General features: G+C 37.4%; 6 protein-coding genes across 9 annotated transcripts; 5 read left to right on the top strand and 1 right to left on the bottom strand.

The window, feature by feature from the left end:
- The first annotated feature begins 2,186 nt into the window (after positions 1-2,186).
- LOC103849154 (serine/threonine-protein kinase WNK1) lies at positions 2,187-5,921 on the top strand. Its single transcript, XM_009125959.3, has 6 exons — positions 2,187-3,007; positions 3,094-3,131; positions 3,325-3,552; positions 3,629-4,007; positions 4,085-4,553; positions 4,906-5,921. The coding sequence occupies exons 1-6, from the start codon at positions 2,930-2,932 to the stop codon at positions 5,748-5,750; spliced, it is 2,037 nt and encodes a 678-aa protein (XP_009124207.1). The 5' UTR covers positions 2,187-2,929; the 3' UTR covers positions 5,751-5,921.
- Positions 5,922-8,545: 2,624 nt separating this feature from the next.
- Positions 8,546-10,032, top strand: LOC103849155 (40S ribosomal protein S24-1). The gene is made up of 5 exons (XM_009125960.3): positions 8,546-8,751; positions 9,166-9,207; positions 9,298-9,468; positions 9,666-9,752; positions 9,845-10,032. Exons 1-5 carry the CDS (start codon positions 8,680-8,682, stop codon positions 9,872-9,874), a joined length of 402 nt encoding a protein of 133 aa, XP_009124208.2. The 5' UTR covers positions 8,546-8,679; the 3' UTR covers positions 9,875-10,032.
- Positions 9,933-14,213, bottom strand: LOC103849158. Its single transcript, XM_009125963.3, has 3 exons — positions 12,782-14,213; positions 11,743-12,714; positions 9,933-11,671 (listed from the first exon to the last, which is right to left on the bottom strand). Exons 1-3 carry the CDS (start codon positions 14,099-14,101, stop codon positions 11,588-11,590), a joined length of 2,376 nt encoding a protein of 791 aa, XP_009124211.2. The 5' UTR covers positions 14,102-14,213; the 3' UTR covers positions 9,933-11,587.
- On the top strand, positions 10,541-11,338 carry LOC103849156 (uncharacterized protein At1g43920, Chloroplastic-like). Its single transcript, XM_009125961.3, has 3 exons — positions 10,541-10,614; positions 10,682-10,865; positions 10,934-11,338. Exons 1-3 carry the CDS (start codon positions 10,580-10,582, stop codon positions 11,219-11,221), a joined length of 507 nt encoding a protein of 168 aa, XP_009124209.1. The 5' UTR covers positions 10,541-10,579; the 3' UTR covers positions 11,222-11,338.
- A 455-nt stretch (positions 14,214-14,668) lies between the features above and the next one.
- LOC103849159 (probable transcription factor At3g04930) lies at positions 14,669-16,508 on the top strand. The gene has a single exon (XM_009125964.3). It carries the CDS (start codon positions 14,909-14,911, stop codon positions 16,184-16,186), a length of 1,278 nt encoding a protein of 425 aa, XP_009124212.1. The 5' UTR covers positions 14,669-14,908; the 3' UTR covers positions 16,187-16,508.
- Positions 16,509-16,671: 163 nt separating this feature from the next.
- LOC103849160 (bifunctional L-3-cyanoalanine synthase/cysteine synthase D1) lies at positions 16,672-21,972 on the top strand. 4 transcript variants are annotated; one of them, XM_009125965.3, is made up of 11 exons: positions 16,672-16,900; positions 17,170-17,224; positions 17,365-17,474; positions 17,598-17,655; positions 17,744-18,007; positions 18,091-18,228; positions 18,294-18,426; positions 21,186-21,265; positions 21,346-21,405; positions 21,493-21,573; positions 21,682-21,972. In XM_009125965.3, exons 1-11 carry the CDS (start codon positions 16,713-16,715, stop codon positions 21,769-21,771), a joined length of 1,257 nt encoding a protein of 418 aa, XP_009124213.3. In that variant the 5' UTR covers positions 16,672-16,712; the 3' UTR covers positions 21,772-21,972. The 4 variants fall into 4 exon arrangements, with proteins under 4 accessions (XP_009124213.3, XP_009124216.1, XP_033148641.1 ...); XM_009125968.3 differs by having other exon boundaries at positions 16,808-16,954; positions 21,682-21,964; XM_033292750.1 differs by lacking the exon at positions 16,672-16,900 and adding an exon at positions 17,036-17,058 and having other exon boundaries at positions 21,682-21,964.
- The last annotated feature ends 301 nt before the right edge of the window (positions 21,973-22,273 follow it).

Genomic DNA, 22,273 nt, shown 5'->3' with positions numbered 1-22,273 from the left:
AGTCCAGGTTGCTAGTCTTCTGTTTTTATATTGGATATATTCTAGTTTTCACACTTGAGACTTGATTATAAAATTTGACACTTGAGGTTTGATTATTAGTTTTCACACATGAGACTTGATTATTAGATATTTCTTATGTTGAATTTAGCATTTTTCTAGTTTTCAAAATTTATAAGAAACATCACCAAATATACAGAACAAATAAATTAGAGGAAAACACACGCATAATTGTTTGAGATTAATTAAACACACAAAGAAAGATATCAAATGAAAAACAAATTTCCGTAACCAGGAGATAGTAAGAAAACCAGTCGTAATTTCCATGGTTATTATAGATTATATATATATGTAAGTTATATTAGCTAATATATTATCTGTCACAGTTTATAAAAAGTATCATTACGTTATATCAGCTAATCTATTATCTGTCACAGTTTATAAAAAGTATCATTGATGTATATACTATGGAGATTAGACGAATAGTTGGGTCCATATGCATAGTTAGTGTAATATATTTTCGCTAAGTGACGACGAGGCAAATACTGTCAGTAGTATCTTACAAAAAAAAAATTGTTTTATTAGTTAGTAATTAATTGAGGATAGCGTTGTGAACTTGTGATTACCGTAATTCCGTACGGACACCCACGGAATAACCAGCCAAGCTAATCAAACAAGGTCCAAGTTAATTATTAATTATATTTTATTAGTTACTGGCAATAAAGGTAATCACATTATTTTCATCGTTTATTATATTCTAGAACTATAAATTAGTAATAGATATCAATTTGGAATCAACAAAGAAAAAAGCCAATAACCTGTATAAAATTTATAAAAATGAATAGCAATCAAACTAAACTTTATGATAAAGTTTAATGGTGTGAGGAAAAGGCCAAATGGATAAGATGTGTGGTTGGTGTTATTCATTATCACAACCAAGCCTTATTAGCTTTTTCATTTTAAAAGGCTATGATGATCGTGCATGTCTTTGTATTCACCCACATGCACATGTGTGTTCTTCGTCTAATATTAGATGGCCAGACCCCCATCGATCTTTTGAGGTTTATTAAATAAATACTGTGATTTTTTTTTTTGGCCGTGTAAATGTACGTACGTAATTTTGTCTCGTTTCCTGCCGATCTAAACAAGCTCTTATTAGTCTAATGGTGGAAGGGGTATACAAAATACTGATCAGAATATAGTTTATAGTAAAAGAATAATCAACGGCATGAAAATTGCTATGGATAGATATATCATATATCTATGATTCGGCGTTCAAAATATGACCACAGACTGTTTATTCATGTCTTGGTGCAATTGATGGCGTGTTTGCTATGATATGACTATATTTCTTTGAAACAATTTATACCGTTTATTTTTTAGGCATGATAGATAATATGTATATGGTCAGCATATTATCACTAATTTATGTTTTAGTTGCTAAAATTACTAATATATTAAGTTCAAAATAGTACAGATATATATAATCTAATTTAAATTTTGGACAAAACTATAAATAAGTCTTAATTTCGTTTCATGATTATTGCTCAATGTACTATTTATATATGAATTGATGTATGGTCAAGGATAGTGTGTGATAACGCAAGCAACTAAACACGTGGCCAAACTAGCCTTTGTTGCCTCCTCTGGAACATCCATTCGACATTATCTCGCTGTCTCCAATCCCATTTTAGGTTTGTATTTGATCTTTTACCAAACTTGTTATGGTGCATTGGTAGTTATATAGCACCCGGTTTTTTGATATACACTATGTTTGTTTCAATTTACATTTTTTGCTTAATTCAAGTGTCAGAACTTAGAACTACTGCATGTGAAGTAAGGGATACTTAAAGTATAATAAGATGGATGGTGGTTCAAATATAAGACGTTACATTTCTTAAAAGGGAATCCGATTCAAAACTGACACAAACACTCATCAGCGTGCTGAAAAATCTTAAAATTTTCGTAAAATATAAGCGTTACATAAACCTAAAATAATACATAAAACATGAATTAATTCATTAATTTCAGTTGCTTTCGAATTAAGCACGCAAAACAAGTTAGCAAAAACAATATAGAACTAATTCACTTGATATACTATACGGTCAAAGATTCGTAATGCATTATGGATACCATTCCCCCACCACCGAACGTTGTAATCATACAAAAACTAACATTTCAATTATATTTAATAACTATAGTTGAAAATGATGACATATAAATACAATTTCAATCTGTATAGTGGGAATATATATATAGCAATTTTCTTTTGGTCGTAGATAAAAATTTAAACTCAGCTAGATTTAACTTTACAAAAAGTAAGTAAAATACCCATAATTAATTTTAAAAATGATTAGCTAGATTTCGTTCCTACGTAGTACAAGTGACCGTATAAACCGTTGCTAGTTACTACTGTTGAGACTTCTATAAACAGTTGACAAAAGTAAAAAAAAAAAAAAAAAAGACTTCTACAACAACAACAACAAAAGAAACTGTTGATATTTTGTATTAGTTTAACCCCCTTTGGACCACCGTTCCCGCAAGAAACGCACACACCGTCTTTTGTCTTTCTTTCACGAGGTGCTCGTATTCCTCTGTGATAACCCACCAAAAGAAAAAGAAAAAATTAAAATAAACTTCCATTGAACTCTTGAAGAAAGCTTGGCCTGTCTGTCTTCTAAGCTCAAATCCCTTTCTCTCACTATAGAGTATTTATTGTAATAATGAGAGTAAATACAGAAACTGTTCTTATCTACATGAGTTTCATATCTTCTCTCTGTTCAACTCTTTCTGTCAGAAGAACAAGATGACTATGACCAAATTTCTATAAGAATAAACTCAAACCCCACCCATATATATTATTGGTAGATCTATTCATTTATAATCTTTTGGATTTTTTTTCCTTCTTCTTTCTGATTGGGAGATAAGAGAGATGAACAATCTGGTGAGTTATCTTGAGCCAGATTACTCTGAGTTTGTTGAAGTTGATCCTACTGGAAGATATGGAAGAGTAAGCTTTTCCCTCTCAATCAACCAAATCTCACTTAGTTTTATTTCTATCTTTGTTGTTGACTTTAATGTTATTATTGTTTGCAGTATAATGAAGTTCTGGGTAAAGGAGCTTCAAAGACTGTGTAAGTTAATCACATCTCTTCTTTCTTTTTCTTTTCTTGATCTGGTGATGTATTTAACCCTATGATGTTCTTCATAGGTCAAACAAATTAAAGAGATCCATCCACAAAAAGAAACTTTCCTATTGTGGAAAATAGCTTAATTTGATCAATACACACATTAAATGTTGTTTTCTCTTCTTTTGATTATTTGTAGTTACAGAGCATTTGATGAATATGAAGGCATCGAAGTAGCATGGAACCAAGTCAAGCTCTACGACTTCTTACAAAGCCCTGAAGATCTCGAGAGGCTTTACTGTGAGATCCATCTCCTCAAGACTCTCAAACACAAGAACATCATGAAGTTCTACACCTCTTGGGTCGATACCTCTAACAGAAACATCAATTTCGTCACTGAGTTGTTCACTTCCGGCACCTTAAGACAGTAAGCTTCTTCTTCTTCTCTCTCTCTCTCTCTTTCTCTCTTTGTTCTTTGACTCTTACACGGTAGTGGATCTCAGGTATCGACTAAGGCATAAGAGAGTGAACATAAGAGCGGTGAAACACTGGTGCAGACAAATCTTGAGAGGGTTACATTATCTACACAACCATGACCCTCCTATAATCCACAGAGATCTCAAATGTGACAACATTTTCGTTAACGGCAATCAAGGCGAGGTCAAGATTGGTGATCTTGGCCTCGCCGCCATTTTAAGAAAGTCCCACGCTGCTCACTGCGTCGGTACACCTGAGTTCATGGCTCCTGAAGTCTACGAAGAAGCATATAACGAACTGGTTGATATATACTCTTTTGGTATGTGCATTCTAGAAATGGTAACGTTTGATTACCCTTACAGTGAATGCACACACCCTGCTCAGATCTACAAGAAAGTTATGTCGGTGAGAGACTTTCCAAACTCTTTCTGTTTTCAAAAAGAACAGTGAATGTATTGTAGCTAAAAAATGTTCGGTTACAGGGGAAGAAGCCAGATGCATTGTACATGGTGAAAGACCCTGAGGTTAAATACTTCATTGAGAAATGCTTGGCTACTGTTTCTCTTAGAGTCTCTGCTCATGAGTTGCTAGATGATCCTTTCTTTCGAATAGACGATGGTGAGTTTGATTTGAGATCAGTTGATGTGGATTATCCGGTGATGCCGCCGCTAGTTAGGCAGCCTCATCATCATCTTGCTGACTACTACAACTACCCGTCGAATAGTAGCTCTTTGAATCGTCAGTATTCAAATGGTTACCATGAGTATCAAAACAGGTGGGCTTATAATCCAGGTGAGACAGAGGAGACTCATGGAATTGAGCTCTTTGAGTGTAGAAATGAAAATGATCAAGAAGAAGACAAGAGTTCTGGTAATGTTGATATAAGTATTAAAGGGAAGAGAAGAGATGATGGTGGCTTGTTCTTGCGTCTTCGGATCACCGACAAAGAAGGTAACAACAGTCACTTTAATTGTTCTCAATTGGTCCGTCCATCGTGGACCATTATTTTTTGGATTATAACTGGTCCGTCTATAATGGATAATAGTCTCTTTTAGATTTAGATATTTTTTTGCTAAAACCGTAAAATTATATTTTTCGCTAAAACTGTAAATTATATTTTTCTCTAAAATTGTATAATTACATTTTTCTAAAATTGTAAAATTACGTTTTCTACGAAAATAGTAAAATACATTTTCTAACAAACCCATTAAATTATATTATTCTGCCAAAATCGTAAAGAAAGGCCTTAAATTTGCATAAACTAATGCTCAATAGTGTTAAAAAAAGGCGTTATTGTTTGCAGGGCGTGTCCGAAACATTTACTTCCCATTTGACATCGAGACAGACACGGCACTGAGCGTTGCAACGGAGATGGTAGCGGAGCTTGATATGGACGACCACGGCGTCACGAAGATAGCCAACATGATTGACGGCGAGATATCTAGGCTTGTACCTAGTTGGAGACCTGGTCCTGAGTTTGAAGAATCTCTTGCTGCTGCTGCTGCAGCTGCTGCAAATGCCAACATTTGCAGCAACTGTGTGTCGAACCGGACTTCAATGGGCTCGGTGATGGATTTCTTGAGGACCAATCCTGGAGCAAACGTTGCACAGTGTTGCAGAAACGGGTGCGGCGAGACTCATGGACGGTTTGAAGAGATTACGATAAGAGAAACCGAGGTTAGGCTTAGAGAGATATGGAAGCTGCAGCAACAGCAGGAGAGCCGAGAGCTTAGCTCGATAGATTCGGGGCAAAACCATTCAGAAGAGGAAGAGGAAGAAGTGTATGAGGATCCTGAAATAACGTTTTCTTGTGAAGCAAGTAACACGCTAAACCATCTAACCGGGTCTGGTTCGTTCTCGTTTTTACCGTCTCTATACTGTGATGAGGTAGAGAAAACAGAAGACCAGGTCCAACAAGAGTTCAGATGGCTTAAAGCTAAGTGTCAGATGGATATAAGAGAGATGCATGATGAACAGTTGAAGTCCATGTGGTCGGAAACAGGAGAAGAGGGTCTGAAAGATGGATTCTCCGGTTCGGTTTCGGGGTTGGGAAGAGGAGGAGATGAAGATAAGGTGTTTGGAGGAAGGTCAGTACCAAAGTGTCTGAAAAGGACAACTTCTCTTCCTGTTGATGCCATTGAAGCTTGATGTTTCTTCATGTATACATATTGTTCTGGTATACTTAAGAGATTCACTTCAATTCTTTTCTGGTTATTCTTACAATAATACCATTCGAGGATTTAGTTTGTTAATGCATGCAAATATGCAATAAGATTGTATTTATTTAGCTCGTTTTCTAATAAATTTCATATCTAGCAAGTTGTTTATAAAAACTACTTCTATTTAGGACTAACATAAATATGTTTGCAAAATATGCTAGCAAGTTGTTTATAAAAACTTTTTAGCACTAACATAAATATTTTCTTGGAAACTCAATAATAGTATTGTAATGATTTAATCTCTGAGCATTTTGTTTTCATTGTACTGTACCATTAAATGCATGTGGGGAGGAAGAAAACAGGTTGGATTCGAATTAATGACAAAACAATAATGGAAGCGAACTATTGAGCAATGTAATAAACATACTAAATTTAGTAACTACTGTTCGTTATGAAAACCATCCCACAAAATTAATCTGTGTTTATAATTTTCATAAGACGTTCGGATAATGTAAAGTGAAATCAGTGGGCAAAATAGTAAACTACAGGTGCAAACCCACAGCAGCACATGGCCATGTTCTAGTGCCGACCAATCTACTAGAAATGTGGGTTCATCCACATGCGTTGGTATTTATTTTTTATATATAACATGATTTGTTTTTCGTTCGTCTGTATGACTGTCGTGTAATATAAATGTTCAATAATACTTTTATTGTCCATATCTACACTAGAAAACGATCCTCCAAATTAAGTTCTACGTCTGGTTTGAACTTTCAATAGTAACTCACAAGCTCTATGACAAAAATATATAATCCATCAATTTTTGTAGAGATTCTGTATATACAAACAACATTAAAATGGAAAATAGTAACACTACACGCATCAATTATTATTATTATTTTAAAACTACGCGCATAATTAATTAGTTTACAACCGCATATGACACTCATGTGGTAAGCTACATACTATAACTGCCCTTCTACTAAAAATATGAAGGTCATCAGAGCATATCTTGCAGATCTAAGATATAGGTAGACGATAAACTCTTCTATGATATGTTATGATATGTTAGGTGATCATTGTGATCGTTATGATTATTGTTCAATTATTTTACGTAAGTTGGTGGTTTCTTATGACTTTCTCATGCAATCACAAGATAAACAATTACCATTTCGTACTTTGAAGCGTAATCAGGAGACTAAGGTTCGTGCGGATTGACTTCGTCGGTTATTCTACCTGTTTTCGTGGTTGTTGATAAAAAAAAAAAAAACTTTTAGTACTGAAATTGTATTCAATTGTTAATTCTAATGTTTGTTTTTTAATCTTTTTTTCCACTTTTTTTTGGGGCTTAAACAACTTGTGCTTTTTCATTCTCATCAATGAAATATTTATCTTTTAGTAAAAAAAACAATTACCATTTCGATATAAAGCTCATAGTTAGCTGACTTAGCTCTTGAGTAAAGAATAATAATATTTTCAATATATAAATCATTTTTCTTACTAATTTAAGAAAATGACAAATCCTATAATACGTAGGTAAGATTACGAGTGAATGTGCATTCGTTAGAATTTTTTTTTGCTTTTTTTTTGTCAATATATAAGTCCTTTTTCTTACTAATTTAAGAAAATGACGAATCCTATAATATTTAGATAAAATTACGAGTGAATATGCATTCGTTAGAAAAAAATTATGCATTTTTTTTGACAAAAAAAAAGCATTAGTATCGTATGTATCTATTTAAGAAATATTTCCACATATGGTATTTTAGTTTAAGATATTGTAAGATTTTAATTAATTTCTTTTTTTCAAGATTTTGATTAAGTTACTTAGATCAACAAGAAAGGACGACTAAACGACCCTAAGCCACAATGTGTTTTACGACAAACATGTATCAAACATGAAAATGATGCCTTGTCCAAATTCAGAGTCTGAAATTTACGTTAAACGGTTTATAAAATTCAATGGGGGGAAACAAAAGACAATGAAAAATGGTAGGGACATGATATGAAGAATTGAATTAGGTTGACCCTATCAATTGAAGATAGTAATAATTGATCTTAAAAGGAGCCTTACAAAATCTTAAATTATCGTGTTTATTGATGGCATGTGGTATTGAATATGTACAGATCAAACGTACCCTTTTCGTACCCAACCCACTTCAGTGCCAACCATTCGTCTCGTATCTTCCTCCTCCACTAACGTGTCGGTCCTTCAAAAGCTTTGGTCGATATATCTTTTTGCGGTGGAATGCCAACTCATCTGATCATTCGTGTGTGTGTGGCTAATAAGTCCAACAAAATTATTTATTAGTAGTTCTTATCTTAATAAATAGTTAATTACTCTTCTTTACCAGGTGTTTTTAAAGTAGTCAATGAATAAATGATTAATATAGTTTTAAAATTGTCAAATTAGTTAACTAAATCCAAACTAAGCAAAAAAAAAACAGATTCATGTTACTCAATTTCTTTCAACTTAACTAATTTATTTCATGAATGAGCTTCAGACTCTGCATATATAATATTTTTATTTTATTTTACTGATTTCAATAACTTATATATAAAATAGACCAGGCAGACCAAAAACAAAATTAAAATAAATTAGGCTATACACAGTTAAGAGAACTCAACCCCCACTGGACTCTTCTTTTACTTCCAAGTTTTGTTTTATAATCAAACCTCTAAGAAATTCAAATCGGGCTTCAGCTTGTAAACTAGGATTTAGTAAGCCCAATAAAGTTAAAGCCCATTAAATGTCCGAAAGAAAAAAAACCCTAATCAAAGACCTTTACTATAAATAAAAACGCTACAGCTTACCTTGCGCGTCTCTTTCTTTTCACCCGAGCCGACGAACGAACGAACGAACTCACTCAAAGCTTTTGTAGAGAGATCTTCATTTGATCCCCGGCGCGATCGCAACAATGGCGGAGAAGGCAGTCACGATCCGAACCCGTAAATTCATGACCAACAGACTTCTCTCAAGGAAGCAGTTCGTGAGTTTCTTAGCTCATTTTCAATCTCTCTAATCATGCTAATCAGTGCCTTGTGCATTTTTTGGTTTTTATCGGATTAAAGTTATAACTTAATGTTGTGTTTGGTTATTGATTGCTAGAATAGTATGATTATTGATAACGGGGGAATTAAGAAGAGTGTGAGCTTCTCGGGTCTGTATTAGTCAGTTAGGGTAGATCCGGTTAACCCCGGTTTATGTTTATGCTTGTACTGGTTTCCTTTCTATTATAATGATAATAAATTAAAAAAAAAAGAAGAAGAGTGTGAGCTGATAGTTTCTGAATCTGAGTAGCTTAATGCAATAGATTAGTCTTGAAACTCATATAACGTTGTTGGTTTGGCGTATTCGTTTTTTGGATCGGTTAGTAAGAAAATGATTGGGTTTGTGAATGTAGGTTATTGATGTTCTTCACCCTGGAAGAGCCAATGTTTCAAAGGTATGATCTTTACCATTTCAAAGACTAGTCTGTTAAAGTGGTTTTGAAATTGGTGAAATTCGTTTTTGATTTTTTTTTTTAATTTTAAAGGCTGAGCTGAAGGAGAAGCTAGCAAGGATGTACGAGGTCAAGGACCCAAATGCCATCTTTGTTTTCAAATTCAGAACCCACTTTGGAGGTGGTAAATCTTCAGGGTTTGGTTTGATCTATGACAATGTCGAGAGCGCTAAGAAGTTCGAACCCAAGTACAGACTTATCAGGGTAAGTAAATGCTCTTTCCTCTCTTCATTTATTTCCATTATATATCGATTTATTGAAACGTCTGATCTCATGCTATTTAGTCTAGAATTAGTCACTAGCTAGATACTAATACTATCAGTACTCTTGATCATTAGAGTTAAGTCTCTGCCTTCTTCTGAAAACTTGTGAGATGATATGTTTCAATATGTGATTTGTAGAATGGTCTTGACACCAAGATCGAGAAATCGAGGAAACAAATTAAGGAAAGGAAGAACCGTGCCAAGAAGATCCGTGGTGTTAAGAAGGTGAGATTAGTGTTGCTAATGACCACTCTTTACACACTGTGTTACTCACTATGGTTCTGTTTACTTATTTCTCTTTGCTTTTTACATCGCAGACCAAGGCTGGTGATCCCAAGAAGAAGTGAGAGATCACAAGACAGCATCAACCATTTTCTGTTCTTCGTAATCAACTTTTATGTTATCTTTTTGTTCTTTGTTTCATGTTAGATATTCTCTGCAACTAGACATTTAAACTTACTCGAAGGTTTTGTTCAATACTAGCTCTTCTCATCGTTTCCAGTTTCAACTAGTGGTGAAAAAAAAAACTAAACTGACTTAAACCAGAATTTGCTAATCCAATTTTGGAAAATACAAAATCATACGTTTTTTTCTGTGCATAACCTAGAACGATAATTAAAATTAAACAGATGTGCCTACTCTCATACTTTTGGCGATTTGATAGTTGTTAAAAGTGATTTTCACACATTTCTATTGAATGAAGTATGAGAAAACGGCCAAAAAAACCCTGAACTTTCAAAAAAATGCCAAATAAAGCTCCAACTCGTATTTGAGCCAAAACAAACTTCAATTTTTTTTAAATTGGCCGTTTTAATTCTAGTATTTTGTTGACTTAGCCAAATTAGAAACTCATATAAGTCCACGGTTAAATACATAAACGTCTGTTAATTCTGAAAACGTCGTCGTTTTAAAACCTAATTACACATTAATGAAACAGCGTCGTTTTACGTTTCTAAACTCACAAAACATCATCTCTTTCACGACAAACCCAGACTGCAAATCAAAATCCCTAGATTTTCTAATTCTCTACTCTCTCAATTCCCAAATCTCCGATGAAAACAAGCTGTAGTGCTAACTCCGGCGAAAGGTAATCTCTCGATGCATCTCGATTTCTTGTTAGTTTTATGGTTGTAAATGTTGGCTGTTATCTTTAGGAAGTCTCGTTCTATGTCTGAGGAAGGTGAAAGTCGTGCAACAAAGTATTCTTCTATGTCTGAGGAAGATGAGATTCGTGGATTTCCGACAAAGTGTTTCTGTGGACGTTTAAGTGTGGTTTTGATATCAAAGACGAAGGAGAATCCTGGTCGTCCCTTCTTTCGTTGTCCGAGTTTTAAAGAGGTATGGTGATCTTAATAATTGATTATTCAATTCTTACCTCATGTGACAATGTGTGTTTTTGTTCATAGGATCACTTGTTCAAATGGGTTGAAGATGCAGTATATGAAGAAGTCGAAGATGCCTTACCTAGAGTTGGTAACTTGGAAACAGAACTGGGCAATGTGAAAGCTGATGTTGAAGAGCTCAAATGCGTGATCCATGAGATGAAGGATGAGTTAGTGTGTCACAAAAGAGAAATTAAGAAGCTCAAAGTGATATGCAAGACTCTTTTGGTGTCTGCTCTCTTCTTAAGTATGGCTATGGTTTATATTTTTGTTGTTGGCAAAGTTGAAGAGAAGAAGTTCACTAGTTTGTAATGTGTCTTGTATGTTCTTTTATTTAGTGCTGTTGTTGTTATATGACTGATCGTTTATGGCTATGCTTCGGATTGTATTACTTTAAGGATTATAAATGTGATTTTTCTTTTGCTCTAATGAATTCAAGTTTGCTAAAACAAGCTTTGACAACACATATATGAAACCGAACAAAACATTGGTTAGTTCACACAATAAACGAAAGTAGAAAACATGAACTTGTCAAGTAGAAAACATGACAAGCGCATACATTATCAAGTTCAAAAACCGACCAAATCTTAATAGTCAAAGACAAAAGAAAAATACACATGCCAAACGTACATTATCAAGTTCACCCAAAAAAAAGTAGAAAACATGAACTTGTCAAGTTCACACTTGTGAGGGTTGAGATGGCTGTTGAGAGAGTCCTTGTGAGGGTCCTTGTGAGGGTCCTTGTGCTTGAGAGTATTCTCCCTACAACATTAGATCACAGTTGTTAATCATAACAATAAAGACAAGAAAACGGTAAAAGAACACACACGTACCAAATCCTTTCTTGGTCGACCTCTTGGCCTTTTTGGAGCACTCTCAACTTTGTCATTAGGACAAGTCGTCTTGTTATGACCTTCATCATGGCAATTTGAGCATGTAATGACCCTCCTATCTCGTGTCATCTTGGTCTTGTTGGATGAAGTTTCATTAAGGCCTTTCTTCCTATCATGATTACTTGGTCTTCCACGCTTCCCTAGTCTAAATGGTGGTGGCAAAACTCCTAACCTATTTAACCGAGGCCATAAGATCATACCTTGGACAGGTCTTATTCCACGGGAATATGTTTCTCGCCACTTTTGGGTTGTGTAATAGCCAGCAACATAATCTTCTGTCCTAATCTTCTTGGCTGTAATAACACAAGTAGCATGTATACAAGGGATTCCAGTGAGCTGCCATTTTACACACCCGCATGTTTTGAGATCCATGTCCACACGATAAGCAACAGAATGGTCATCAACCTCATGCACGTTTCCACAAGCAAGGTGCCTTCTCAATTCTTTAGCCTTCTCTTTGTTGAGTTCAATCTCCGCGTGTGCCTTCATAGTAAAATGTGTCTTCAACCTTTTTGCAAGAATAGCTCTCTTTGCATGACGAACCATACTTTGCCTCCTAATATCTTCTAGCATTTCAAGTAATGGTTTTTTCCTTGCTTCCCTAATGGTTTTATTGAAAGACTCACAGAGGTTGTTGAGGTTATCATTGCAAAATGACCCAACTTTAAAGAATGCTCTACTCCACGTTCTCGGGTTTTGTAGTTGGAGAGTGTCAAACGCACCTTTGTTATATTTTTTCAATACCTCTAAAGCTTCTTCAAACTCTCCTATGGTGTAGCAACCAGCTATTATCCAAAACATACGCTCTAACTCAGGATCCTTGCTGTCTCTTTTCCAGTTTGACAGTATGTGTCTTGCACACATTCGATGTTCTGCTTCTGGTAGCTCATTTTTCACAGCATTCACCAGGCCCTGCATAAGTCATTAAATAGAGAGTCAATAAAATTTATATAGAAAAAAAAATTAATTAACCTTCTACCTTCTGCTTGTCTGAAATGATGGTGATTTTAGAGCCATCTTGTAGTCCCAAATCTTCCTTCAACAATTGCACAAACCACTCCCAATTTATGTTATTCTCCACCTCCACTACAGCCCAAGCAATTGGAACTATTCTATTGTCACCATCTCTTCCAACAGCAGCCAATAAGTGTCCTTTTATATCCCATTTGAGAAATGCTCCATCTAAGCCAATGATGGGCCTACAAGTTTCAATCCAGGTCTCTCTTTGAGCTGTAAAACACATGTAGAGGCGATCAAATCTCTGTTTGCTCTGTACCACAGGCCCTGGAACAGTCTCAATCTTCATAGTAGAGTACATATTAGATTTTAGGACCTCAGCTTGGTAGTCCCAAATCCGAGAAAAGTGAGCTTCATGGCTGGCTTTCCTTCCTCTGTAAAGCTTAGCCTTTGCTTTTCCACACTGCTCCTCTGTGACTGTGAGATTATATTCTCGCTTTATCTCTTCTGCCATCTCTGTCCTAGTAAACTTAGGATTTATTCTTAGCCTTTCCTCAAAGAGCATGGCAATAGAAGAAGTCTTCAACATCTTCGAGTACCCTGACCTAATGCAACAATGCTCATTCACATATACCTTCACTTGCATCTTATGTCTTCTTCTTTCATATGAACAATAAATTCTCCAAGGACACTTAGACTCCACATCAGTGCATTTTGCACCAACTGACTTAGCACAAGACTTGTAAAGCTTGATATCATACCTAGATCGCAGAGAGTACCTAAGCAGAGCCACTTTAAAATCAGACGCACATCCATACGTTTTCCCCAAATAGATAAGCTCTTCACAACCAAGTGTATTTGCAACCTCTTCTCTACGCTCATACTCTTCTTCATCATCATCAGATGACAATGGGTCTGGGATTTTATCATCATCCCAAATGTCATCACCACTGTCTCCGTCACTCACATCACCTTCGTCTCCTGCATCATCTCCAAAGTGAGCTCTTAAATCCCCGACAACTTCTTCTTCTACACCAATACCATTCTCCTCAGCGTCAATATCATTATCACCTTCATTGCCACCTTCTTCATCCACTTGATTCTCTTGCTCAATTGTAGCTTCTCTAGCTTTCCTAACACTTTCCACTTCAGGCTCCTCAGTACGACGAGTCCGAAGTAGCCCCATCGTCCTAGCCATCCTCTGCGTCGTCAATATCTCAGAGATTTGGGAATTGAGAGAGTAGAGAATTAGAAAATCTAGGGTTTTTGATTTGCAGTCTGGGTTTGTCGTGAAAGAGATGATGTTTTGTGAGTTTAGAAACGTAAAACGACGCTGTTTCATTAATGTGTAATTAGGTTTTAAAACGACGACGTTTTCAGAATTAACAGACGTTTATGTATTTAACCGTGGACTTATATGAGTTTCTAATTTGTCTAAGTCAACAAAAGACTAGAATTAAAACGGCCAATTTAAAAAAAAATTGAAGTTTGTTTTGGCTCAAATACGAGTTGGAGCTTTATTTGGCTTTTTTTTTAAAGTTCAGGGTTTTTTTGGCCGTTTTCTCAATGAAGTATATAGGCATTTGCTTTTAAGTTTCGGAGACTATGAAAAAGAGAGAGAACGTTAAATAAACTTCTCTTTTTATGACATAGAACCTACCACATAGCCAGTCATGCACCCAATTACAAATGCTTTTTAATTTTGTAAAACGAAAAGATAATTAGTTACGGTTTACATTGGGCTTGTGTGTGTTTTTGTCTAAATAAGTACACATGGGATCTACCACGGAGTCACGTTTACCTAACGCTCTTTCTTAGGACTTTTCGTTGGGACCGAGAGACGTCAGGACACAACAGACCGCAATAATACGCAAGTGCGTGTAGGAGTGGGTGACCACTTGCTTGCCTATTCGTGAAAACGTTTCCAACCTACGAAACACCGAAACTACCCCTGGCTGGGCCGAAGAATCCCATGCCCCTACCCACCCAACCCAATCAACAAGCGCGTAACCAACCAAACCAATCCTCGTGAACCCACCACTTCTCTCTCTCAACCGCATCTGGTTCCTTTGGCTCTTAACCCGATCGCGAGCTCAAGCTATAGCCCCAGATCTATTTTTATTCCCCGGTGATTTTTTTGCGTTTCGTCATGACATCTGATCAACGCGACGTCGTTTTCTCCCTCGAATCACCGGATCTAGAAGAAGGAGCCGCTGGAGATGGAGGAGAGTCCGATACCGACGAGAATGATGACGTGGCGATTCCCGAAACAAACGAAGAACCCGAAGACGACGATCCGGAAGAGGAAGATCTAACGGCCGTAACCGTAACCGTCTCCGCCTCCTCAACAGACGCCGTAACCGTCGCGCTCCCAGCCGGATCCGCCGTCCCGGTCTCCGTGATCCCCGTCGACTCCTCCGACCCGAAATGGCACCGCGTGACGGAGATCGTCCACCACCAGAGACCACTCCCGCCGCCGACGCCGATCGACGACTCTCGCCGCCTCTTCCAGAGGCTCTGGACCGACGAGGACGAGATCGAGCTCCTCCGCGGGTTCCTCGACTACGTGGCGACGCACAGAGGAGGGAACAGCTCGCACCCGCCCGATACGGCGCCGTTTTACGAGATGATCAAGTCCAAGCTCCAGCTCGAGTTCAACAAGAACCAGCTCGTGGAGAAGCTGAGGCGGCTCAAGAAGAAGTACAGGAACGTGATGAGCAAGATTAGCTCTGGCAAGGAAGTGTTCTTCAAGAGCCCTCACGATCAGTCTACCTTCGAGATCTCGAGGAAGATTTGGAATCAGACTGGGAAGATCATTGGGTTTGAGGATAACAATGCGATGGATTTTGAGGAGACTAATACTAATGGTAACTACTTTAACAGCCCTGGTGGTTTGAATCCGAGTAATGTTGAGATTGATTCTGAGAACGGAGTTGAGAGGAGATTGATGATGAGTAGTAGTAGCGGAGGATCAAGAAAACGATCAAGATCGAGAATAGGGAAGATCGAGGAAGACAACAAACCTATCATCACTCCCTCTGAGGGGCAAACACCTAACGCAGCTAGCAATGTGAACCTCAACGAGCCGGCGACAGCTGTTGTCGGAGGAAACATTGGTGTTCTGATTGAAGAGACTGTGAAGAACTGCGTTTCTCCTGTGATCAAGGAGATGATGAACGGGACGACGAGTATGATGATGGCTGCAATGGGAGGTGGTGGTAATGGTCATGGCTTTGGCTCGTTTAGTCCCGTGTTTACACGGCCGTTAGGTTACGGCGTTGAAGGAGGGAACAAGGCGGTGAGTGATGAGCGGTGGAGGAAGCAACAGATTCTGGAGCTGGAAGTGTATTCGAGGAGATTAGAGCTGGTTCAAGAGCAGATTAGAGCTACATTGCATGAGTTAAAGACCATGCCGAGTGGTGTATGATGATGATGATGAAACAAGAAGAGGGAATAATAAGACAATAACCAGTTAGGTTGATATTTGATATGAGTTTAACCTTCTGGAGTGTGTGTGGTGAGTTATTATTAGTATGAGAGATTTTAATATTTTTCAAGTTATAAAATTTGCTTAAGGTATTATTATTGTGATGTTTCTCTAGGTTTGATTTTTGTTTTCTTCTTTAAATTATTTGTCAATAGGGATGAATCATAGTGGGGGTTTGTGTATAACCTTTGTATTAGATTTATAGTTTTCTCGTATAACCTTTGTTTCATCATGATGCAGTTACTGAAGTGTATTATTATTATTATATTTGACACATGACTTGAATCAATTACTTAAAAACTTTATTAAGAGAACACCTTGTTTCTCAAATTCTTTTGGGGTGAAACGCAATACGACAACTGACACCAGATTATCAGAAAAAATCCAGATTTAAAGTAATAAATTGCTAGAATGCAGAAAATTAGTTATACACGTGAAGAGGTGGAAGGTTAGGTGTGGATTTCGTATGTTTAGCACGTGGTATTGGTTTGTTATGTACTTAGTGCTAAAAGTATATATGATGAGGTATAATACGCAATCGTTGCTCTACTTTATAGACGGTAGTACTATCGCTCTCACTCTATCTACCACCATTAACACCTCTCTCTCTATATCTATCTCTTTTGTGGACCAGTCTTTACTCTCTCCAGCTTGGTAAGTTCATTACGTTTCTTTTGAACTCTTCATCTGTTTTCTAAACATCTTCAGGTTCGATTTCAACTCAAGAACAAGAATTTGTTTGCTCTGCCTCATTCACTCATTTGTTTCATCCAATCGTTTTAGACACTGCTTTAATCATCAGTCATTGTCATGTTAAACTCCTAAATCTTGGGATTAGTTTGAGATTACATTGTCTTGCTGTGTAGTAGAGTCTCTTTGTGATCTGATCTCCAGTAACCAAATCTGGGAAGTTAATCTTGCAGGAATTACAAAGATCTTTATAGCATGGAGTACTCAATCAAGGATGACGTGACTCAAGTAAATCCATATTTTTCTAGTATTTTTGTTTTTTTTTTTGTTTTCTAATTAATTGTTACATTGGAGTCAAAAACTTTGTCTTAAGTTTCTTTGTTGAAGTTATGTACTTAGTTCCATGTATTTTGCATGCTGTGTGACAGTTGATAGGTAACACTCCAATGGTGTACCTAAACAACATTGTAGATGGTTGTGTTGCTCGTATCGCCGCTAAGCTTGAGATGATGCAGCCTTGCTCTAGTGTCAAGGACAGGTATATATATATATATATATAACTTATCTTGTCTGCTCCAAAACATGCTTATGTTCTTTTTCTATTTTTTTTGTTTTGTTTGCTCCAAATTTGTTTAATTGAATGATATCTTCTGCTTGGTAGAATTGCTTATGGAATGATTAAAGATGCAGAAGACAAGGGACTCATTTCTCCCGGCAAGGTACAAACAATTAAAACAAATAAGCTCATTAATATTAGAATCAAAATTCTTAGTTTAAAAATCTTTGTGATTTACTTACTACATTCAGAACATATTGATTGAGCCAACATCTGGTAACACCGGGATTGGTATAGCAATGGTCGGAGCAGCTAGAGGTTACAAAGTTGTGATTACAATGCCTGCATCAGTGAGCATTGAGAGAAGAATAGTACTTCTAGCATTAGGTGCAGAGCTTCACCTCACTGATCCAAGCAAAGGCGTTATAGGAGTCATTGTCAAAGCTGAAGAGATATTAAGCAAAACTCCAGATGGTTTCATGCTAGAGCAATTCAGAAACCCTTCAAACCCACAAGTATATATTTATGGACTCTCCTTTCACATCACTCTTTTTCTACATATTCTTTTTAATTTAATAAAAAATTGGTTTCTCTGCAGTCTCATTACGAAACCACTGGTCCAGAGATATGGAGAGACTCTGCAGAGAAAGTAGATATGTTGGTTGTTGGTGTTGGGACTGGTGGAACGATCTCTGGAGCAGGGAAGTTTCTCAAGGAGAAGAATAAAGACTTTAAGGTACAAACCTGATATATTACAGAACATTTGTTAGATACTACTCAGAGCATTTTTTTTATCAACAGGTTTATGGTGTGGAACCTGCAGAGAGTGCTGTACTCAAGCTTACAACTCTTGTTCTTGAGCATTCAACTCTAATATTTAAACAAAAAAAAATTATTAATATTAGAATCAAAGTTAATATTAGAAGGCAACCTGGTGAGTTAGTCTCTCTTTTTGGCACTCAAGCTTTTAAATATTTTTCAGCTGGTCCAATAAGTACTTATCTTCAGCAGGGAAATTGGTCATGATCCAAAGTGTCTTAACAGCAGTTCCTTCCTACTCCATGTCGTACTTTGAACTGCCAGTCTCGCTCTGCAATCGTCTGCAATCTGCAGTGACGAGATACTGGTGGGATAACAATGAAAGCACCCGGAAGATGGCATGGATTTCGTGGGACTCGATGGCTAAACCGAAAGCAGCAGGAGGTTTGGGCTTCCGGGATTTTCAAAGCTATAATGTTGCATTACTAGCAAAAGTGGGCTGGCGCTTGCTACAAAATCCCAACTGCCTGCTTGGTAGAGTGCTTTTCGGAAAATATTGCCCTCAAAATAACATCCTTCTCGCTTCTGAATCCTCAGCTATGTCGCATGGATGGCGAAGTATTTTGAAGGGGAGGGACCTGTTGATTAAGAACATGGGATGGCTAGTAGGCAATGGCCAGTCTATCTCGGTTTGGAGAGACCCATGGCTAAACCCCTGTCACAAAGAAAGACCAATGGGACCAGTATGTGAATCTCTCTTGGAGCTCAAGGTTTCAGACCTGTTGCAGGCTGAATCGTGTGACTGGGACCTGCAAAAAATTCAACTCTACCTCCCTGGGTATGAGGAAAAGATACAGAGGATAAGGACAAGCCAAACCGGGGCTCCGGATAAACTTATTTGGCTGGGAACGAAGATAGGAGAGTACTCCGTCAAGTCAGGGTATTTCTCTGCAGTAGACTTTCTTGAGGCTGGAAATGCACTTGCAGGAGAAGATCCTATCAACTGGAATAAGAGCATCTGGAGACTCGATGTAGCTCCAAAAGTTAAGCTCTTCTCTTGGAAGCTGCTAAAAGGTGCTCTTCCTGTGGGCGAACGACTAGTTGAGCGTCATGTGCCGCTAGACCCGCGATGTAAGCGCTGTGGAGGCTCCGAATCTATAATTCATCTGTTCTTTCACTGTCCATATGCCCAAAAGGTGTGGAGTCTTGCGCCTTTCAAGGCCGAGGTGGAGAGCAGCGGAATGGTAGATTTGGCAGCAAATTGGGCGGCTATCTGCTCCAAAACTTGTCTCCCCCCCTCGGGGGTAGTCTCTGATACACTTGCTCCGTGGATCCTCTGGCACTTGTGGAAAGCGCGCAACAAATTTGTCTTTGAAGGCCATTCGGGATCGCCAGAGGACACCCTATCAACAGCGATATCTTTAGCAAAAGAATGGGACTCCCAGCAGCGAAAGGAGCAGAAGCCTTCTCACCTCCAAAGAAAGATGCCAGAAGCCCACCTCCCACCTGGTGCGGTGACCATCAGATCCGATGCAGCCTGGAACCCTCGAGGCACAGCGGCGGGTTTAGGCTGGGTTATCCACTCCCCTTCAGGTATTAGGACGTTCAAATGTAGTACCTCTCAAGTGACTTCAGCTCCAATGGCGGAAGCTTTAGCACTGTTTGAAGCTGTCAAAGCAGGAACTAGAGAAGAGCTGAAGGTGGTTTGTTTCGAGGCGGACTCGTCCCAGCTAATAGATGCTTTAAACTCTGGAAGATGCATACCTGAGCTCTATGGAATTCTTGCTGATATTATATCTTTTGCGTCTATTTTCGAGTTTGTCTCCTTTGTCTGGATTTCTCGGGAGAGAAATGGTCAGGCTGATATGCTAGCAAAGACTGCTTTATTAGCAGCTGAAACAATTGTAGTTGAGGGAACACTTATGGCCCCAACTAACTGATTTAAGATTAATGAATTATGTGTTACAAAAAAAAAAAGAATGATATCTTCTGCTTGGTAGAATTGCTTATGGAATGATTAAAGATGCAGAAGACAAGGGACTCATTTCTCCCGGCAAGGTACAAACAATTAAAACAAATAAGCTCATTAATATTAGAATCAAAATTCTTAGTTTAAAAATCTTTGTGATTTACTTACTACATTCAGAACATATTGATTGAGCCAACATCTGGTAACACCGGGATTGGTATAGCAATGGTCGGAGCAGCTAGAGGTTACAAAGTTGTGATTACAATGCCTGCATCAGTGAGCATTGAGAGAAGAATAGTACTTCTAGCATTAGGTGCAGAGCTTCACCTCACTGATCCAAGCAAAGGCGTTATAGGAGTCATTGTCAAAGCTGAAGAGATATTAAGCAAAACTCCAGATGGTTTCATGCTAGAGCAATTCAGAAACCCTTCAAACCCACAAGTATATATTTATGGACTCTCCTTTCACATCACTCTTTTTCTACATATTCTTTTTAATTTAATAAAAAATTGGTTTCTCTGCAGTCTCATTACGAAACCACTGGTCCAGAGATATGGAGAGACTCTGCAGAGAAAGTAGATATGTTGGTTGTTGGTGTTGGGACTGGTGGAACGATCTCTGGAGCAGGGAAGTTTCTCAAGGAGAAGAATAAAGACTTTAAGGTACAAACCTGATATATTACAGAACATTTGTTAGATACTACTCAGAGCATTTTTTTTATCAACAGGTTTATGGTGTGGAACCTGCAGAGAGTGCTGTACTCAAGCTTACAACTCTTGTTCTTGAGCATTCAACTCTAATATTTAAACAAAAAAAAATTATTAATATTAGAATCAAAGTTAATATTAGAAGGCAACCTGGTGAGTTAGTCTCTCTTTTTGGCACTCAAGCTTTTAAATATTTTTCTTGAGTCTAACACACATATTGTAATGAACATAACATTTCATTGGTTACACGGTTTGTAGGTCCACATGGGATCCAAGGTATTGGAGCTGGACTCATCCCAGACAATTTGGATTTTAGCGTTCTTGATGAAGTCATTCAAGTAATGTTGTAGCTAAAACTTTATCAGTATTTTTTTTTGTGTGTCTGTTCTTGAACTCTATTAGCTATCTCCATTTTCAGGTGACAAGTGTGGAAGCAATTGAAACAGCCAAACTTCTTGCCCTGAAAGAAGGATTATTGGTATAATTAAATCTGTCGGTTTATTGATTTTCTTTTCGGTTTAAACCATAAAAACCAACGTTTATGATAAGTGTTATTGTCTGTCAGGTTGGAATATCATCCGGAGCTGCTGCGGCCGCTGCTATAAAAGTGGCAAAACGGCCAGAAAACGCTGGGAAGCTCATAGTTGTAAGTGAAACAGAGTTATAATAAACCAACCTTTTATCTTTAGGCCGAAATCAAACCGGATTTTAAAATGAATAACTCGGTTATCTACTTATCTCGTCCGGTATGCAGGTGGTTTTCCCGAGTGGCGGGGAACGTTACTTATCGACTCCAATGTTCGACTCGATCAGATGTGAAGCAGAGAATTTGGCAATTGAATGAGAGAGACTTATCATCCACTACTAGTCTACTACTACTACTTAATTCGGTTCGGTTATGTAATAAAGTATCAAGATACTGGTTTTCTCATTTTTGACAACACATAAGAAGTGTTGTTTGACTTGAAATGACGTAATATTGCGTCCAGAATAAATTAAGAAAATTCTAGACATGCATGTAATGTACGTAAACGTAAGTAACGTATGTTGATAAATTTCTACAAAGAACAAATAAACAAAATTAAAGCGAAATCCTCGCCGATTTGCTAATGTTTAAAGCAATCTAATTACTCTATACTAGTGTCCAAGAAACTAAACTTGTCAACGTGAGGTGGCAGAAAATGTTAGGGAATTATGTAGTAACAATTAAAAAATAGGCTGTAAGAAACATAACTAACACTACTATAGAAATGTAGTATTAAAGTATTCATCACGAGTTTCATGCGCTGTGTTAATTATATATTGTACGTGGCAATTATTGATGCATGCGTAGTGTACTTGATGAT

The sequence above is a fragment of the Brassica rapa genome, chromosome A05 (genome assembly GCF_000309985.2).
Source record: "Brassica rapa cultivar Chiifu-401-42 chromosome A05, CAAS_Brap_v3.01, whole genome shotgun sequence".
NCBI classification, from domain to species: Eukaryota; Viridiplantae; Streptophyta; class Magnoliopsida; order Brassicales; family Brassicaceae; genus Brassica; species Brassica rapa.
Note: the sequence above shows the minus strand (reverse complement) of the source record. Positions and strands in the feature narration are given on the sequence as shown.

Excerpts from the sequence above, each read along its gene's own strand:
- LOC103849154 (XM_009125959.3), top strand. The coding sequence starts at position 2,930 with ATGAACAATCTGGTGAGTTATCTTGAGCCAGATTACTCTGAGTTTGTT. Across the intron at positions 3,008-3,093 it reads CTACTGGAAGATATGGAAGA|TATAATGAAGTTCTGGGTAA; the intron begins GTAAGCTTTTCC and ends TATTGTTTGCAG. Across the intron at positions 4,554-4,905 it reads TCGGATCACCGACAAAGAAG|GGCGTGTCCGAAACATTTAC; the intron begins GTAACAACAGTC and ends TATTGTTTGCAG.
- LOC103849155 (XM_009125960.3), top strand. The coding sequence starts at position 8,680 with ATGGCGGAGAAGGCAGTCACGATCCGAACCCGTAAATTCATGACCAAC. Across the intron at positions 8,752-9,165 it reads TTCTCTCAAGGAAGCAGTTC|GTTATTGATGTTCTTCACCC; the intron begins GTGAGTTTCTTA and ends TTGTGAATGTAG. Across the intron at positions 9,753-9,844 it reads AGATCCGTGGTGTTAAGAAG|ACCAAGGCTGGTGATCCCAA; the intron begins GTGAGATTAGTG and ends TTTACATCGCAG.
- LOC103849156 (XM_009125961.3), top strand. The coding sequence starts at position 10,580 with ATGAAAACAAGCTGTAGTGCTAACTCCGGCGAAAG. Across the intron at positions 10,615-10,681 it reads AGTGCTAACTCCGGCGAAAG|GAAGTCTCGTTCTATGTCTG; the intron begins GTAATCTCTCGA and ends TGTTATCTTTAG. Across the intron at positions 10,866-10,933 it reads GTTGTCCGAGTTTTAAAGAG|GATCACTTGTTCAAATGGGT; the intron begins GTATGGTGATCT and ends TTTTGTTCATAG.
- LOC103849158 (XM_009125963.3), bottom strand. The coding sequence starts at position 14,101 with ATGAAACAGCGTCGTTTTACGTTTCTAAACTCACAAAACATCATCTCT. Across the intron at positions 12,715-12,781 it reads TCATTTCAGACAAGCAGAAG|GGCCTGGTGAATGCTGTGAA; the intron begins GTAGAAGGTTAA and ends TGACTTATGCAG. Across the intron at positions 11,672-11,742 it reads GTCGACCAAGAAAGGATTTG|GGAGAATACTCTCAAGCACA; the intron begins GTACGTGTGTGT and ends CTAATGTTGTAG.
- LOC103849159 (XM_009125964.3), top strand. The coding sequence starts at position 14,909 with ATGACATCTGATCAACGCGACGTCGTTTTCTCCCTCGAATCACCGGAT.
- LOC103849160 (XM_009125965.3), top strand. The coding sequence starts at position 16,713 with ATGTTTAGCACGTGGTATTGGTTTGTTATGTACTTAGTGCTAAAAGTA. Across the intron at positions 17,475-17,597 it reads TGCTCTAGTGTCAAGGACAG|AATTGCTTATGGAATGATTA; the intron begins GTATATATATAT and ends TCTGCTTGGTAG. Across the intron at positions 18,008-18,090 it reads GAAACCCTTCAAACCCACAA|TCTCATTACGAAACCACTGG; the intron begins GTATATATTTAT and ends GTTTCTCTGCAG.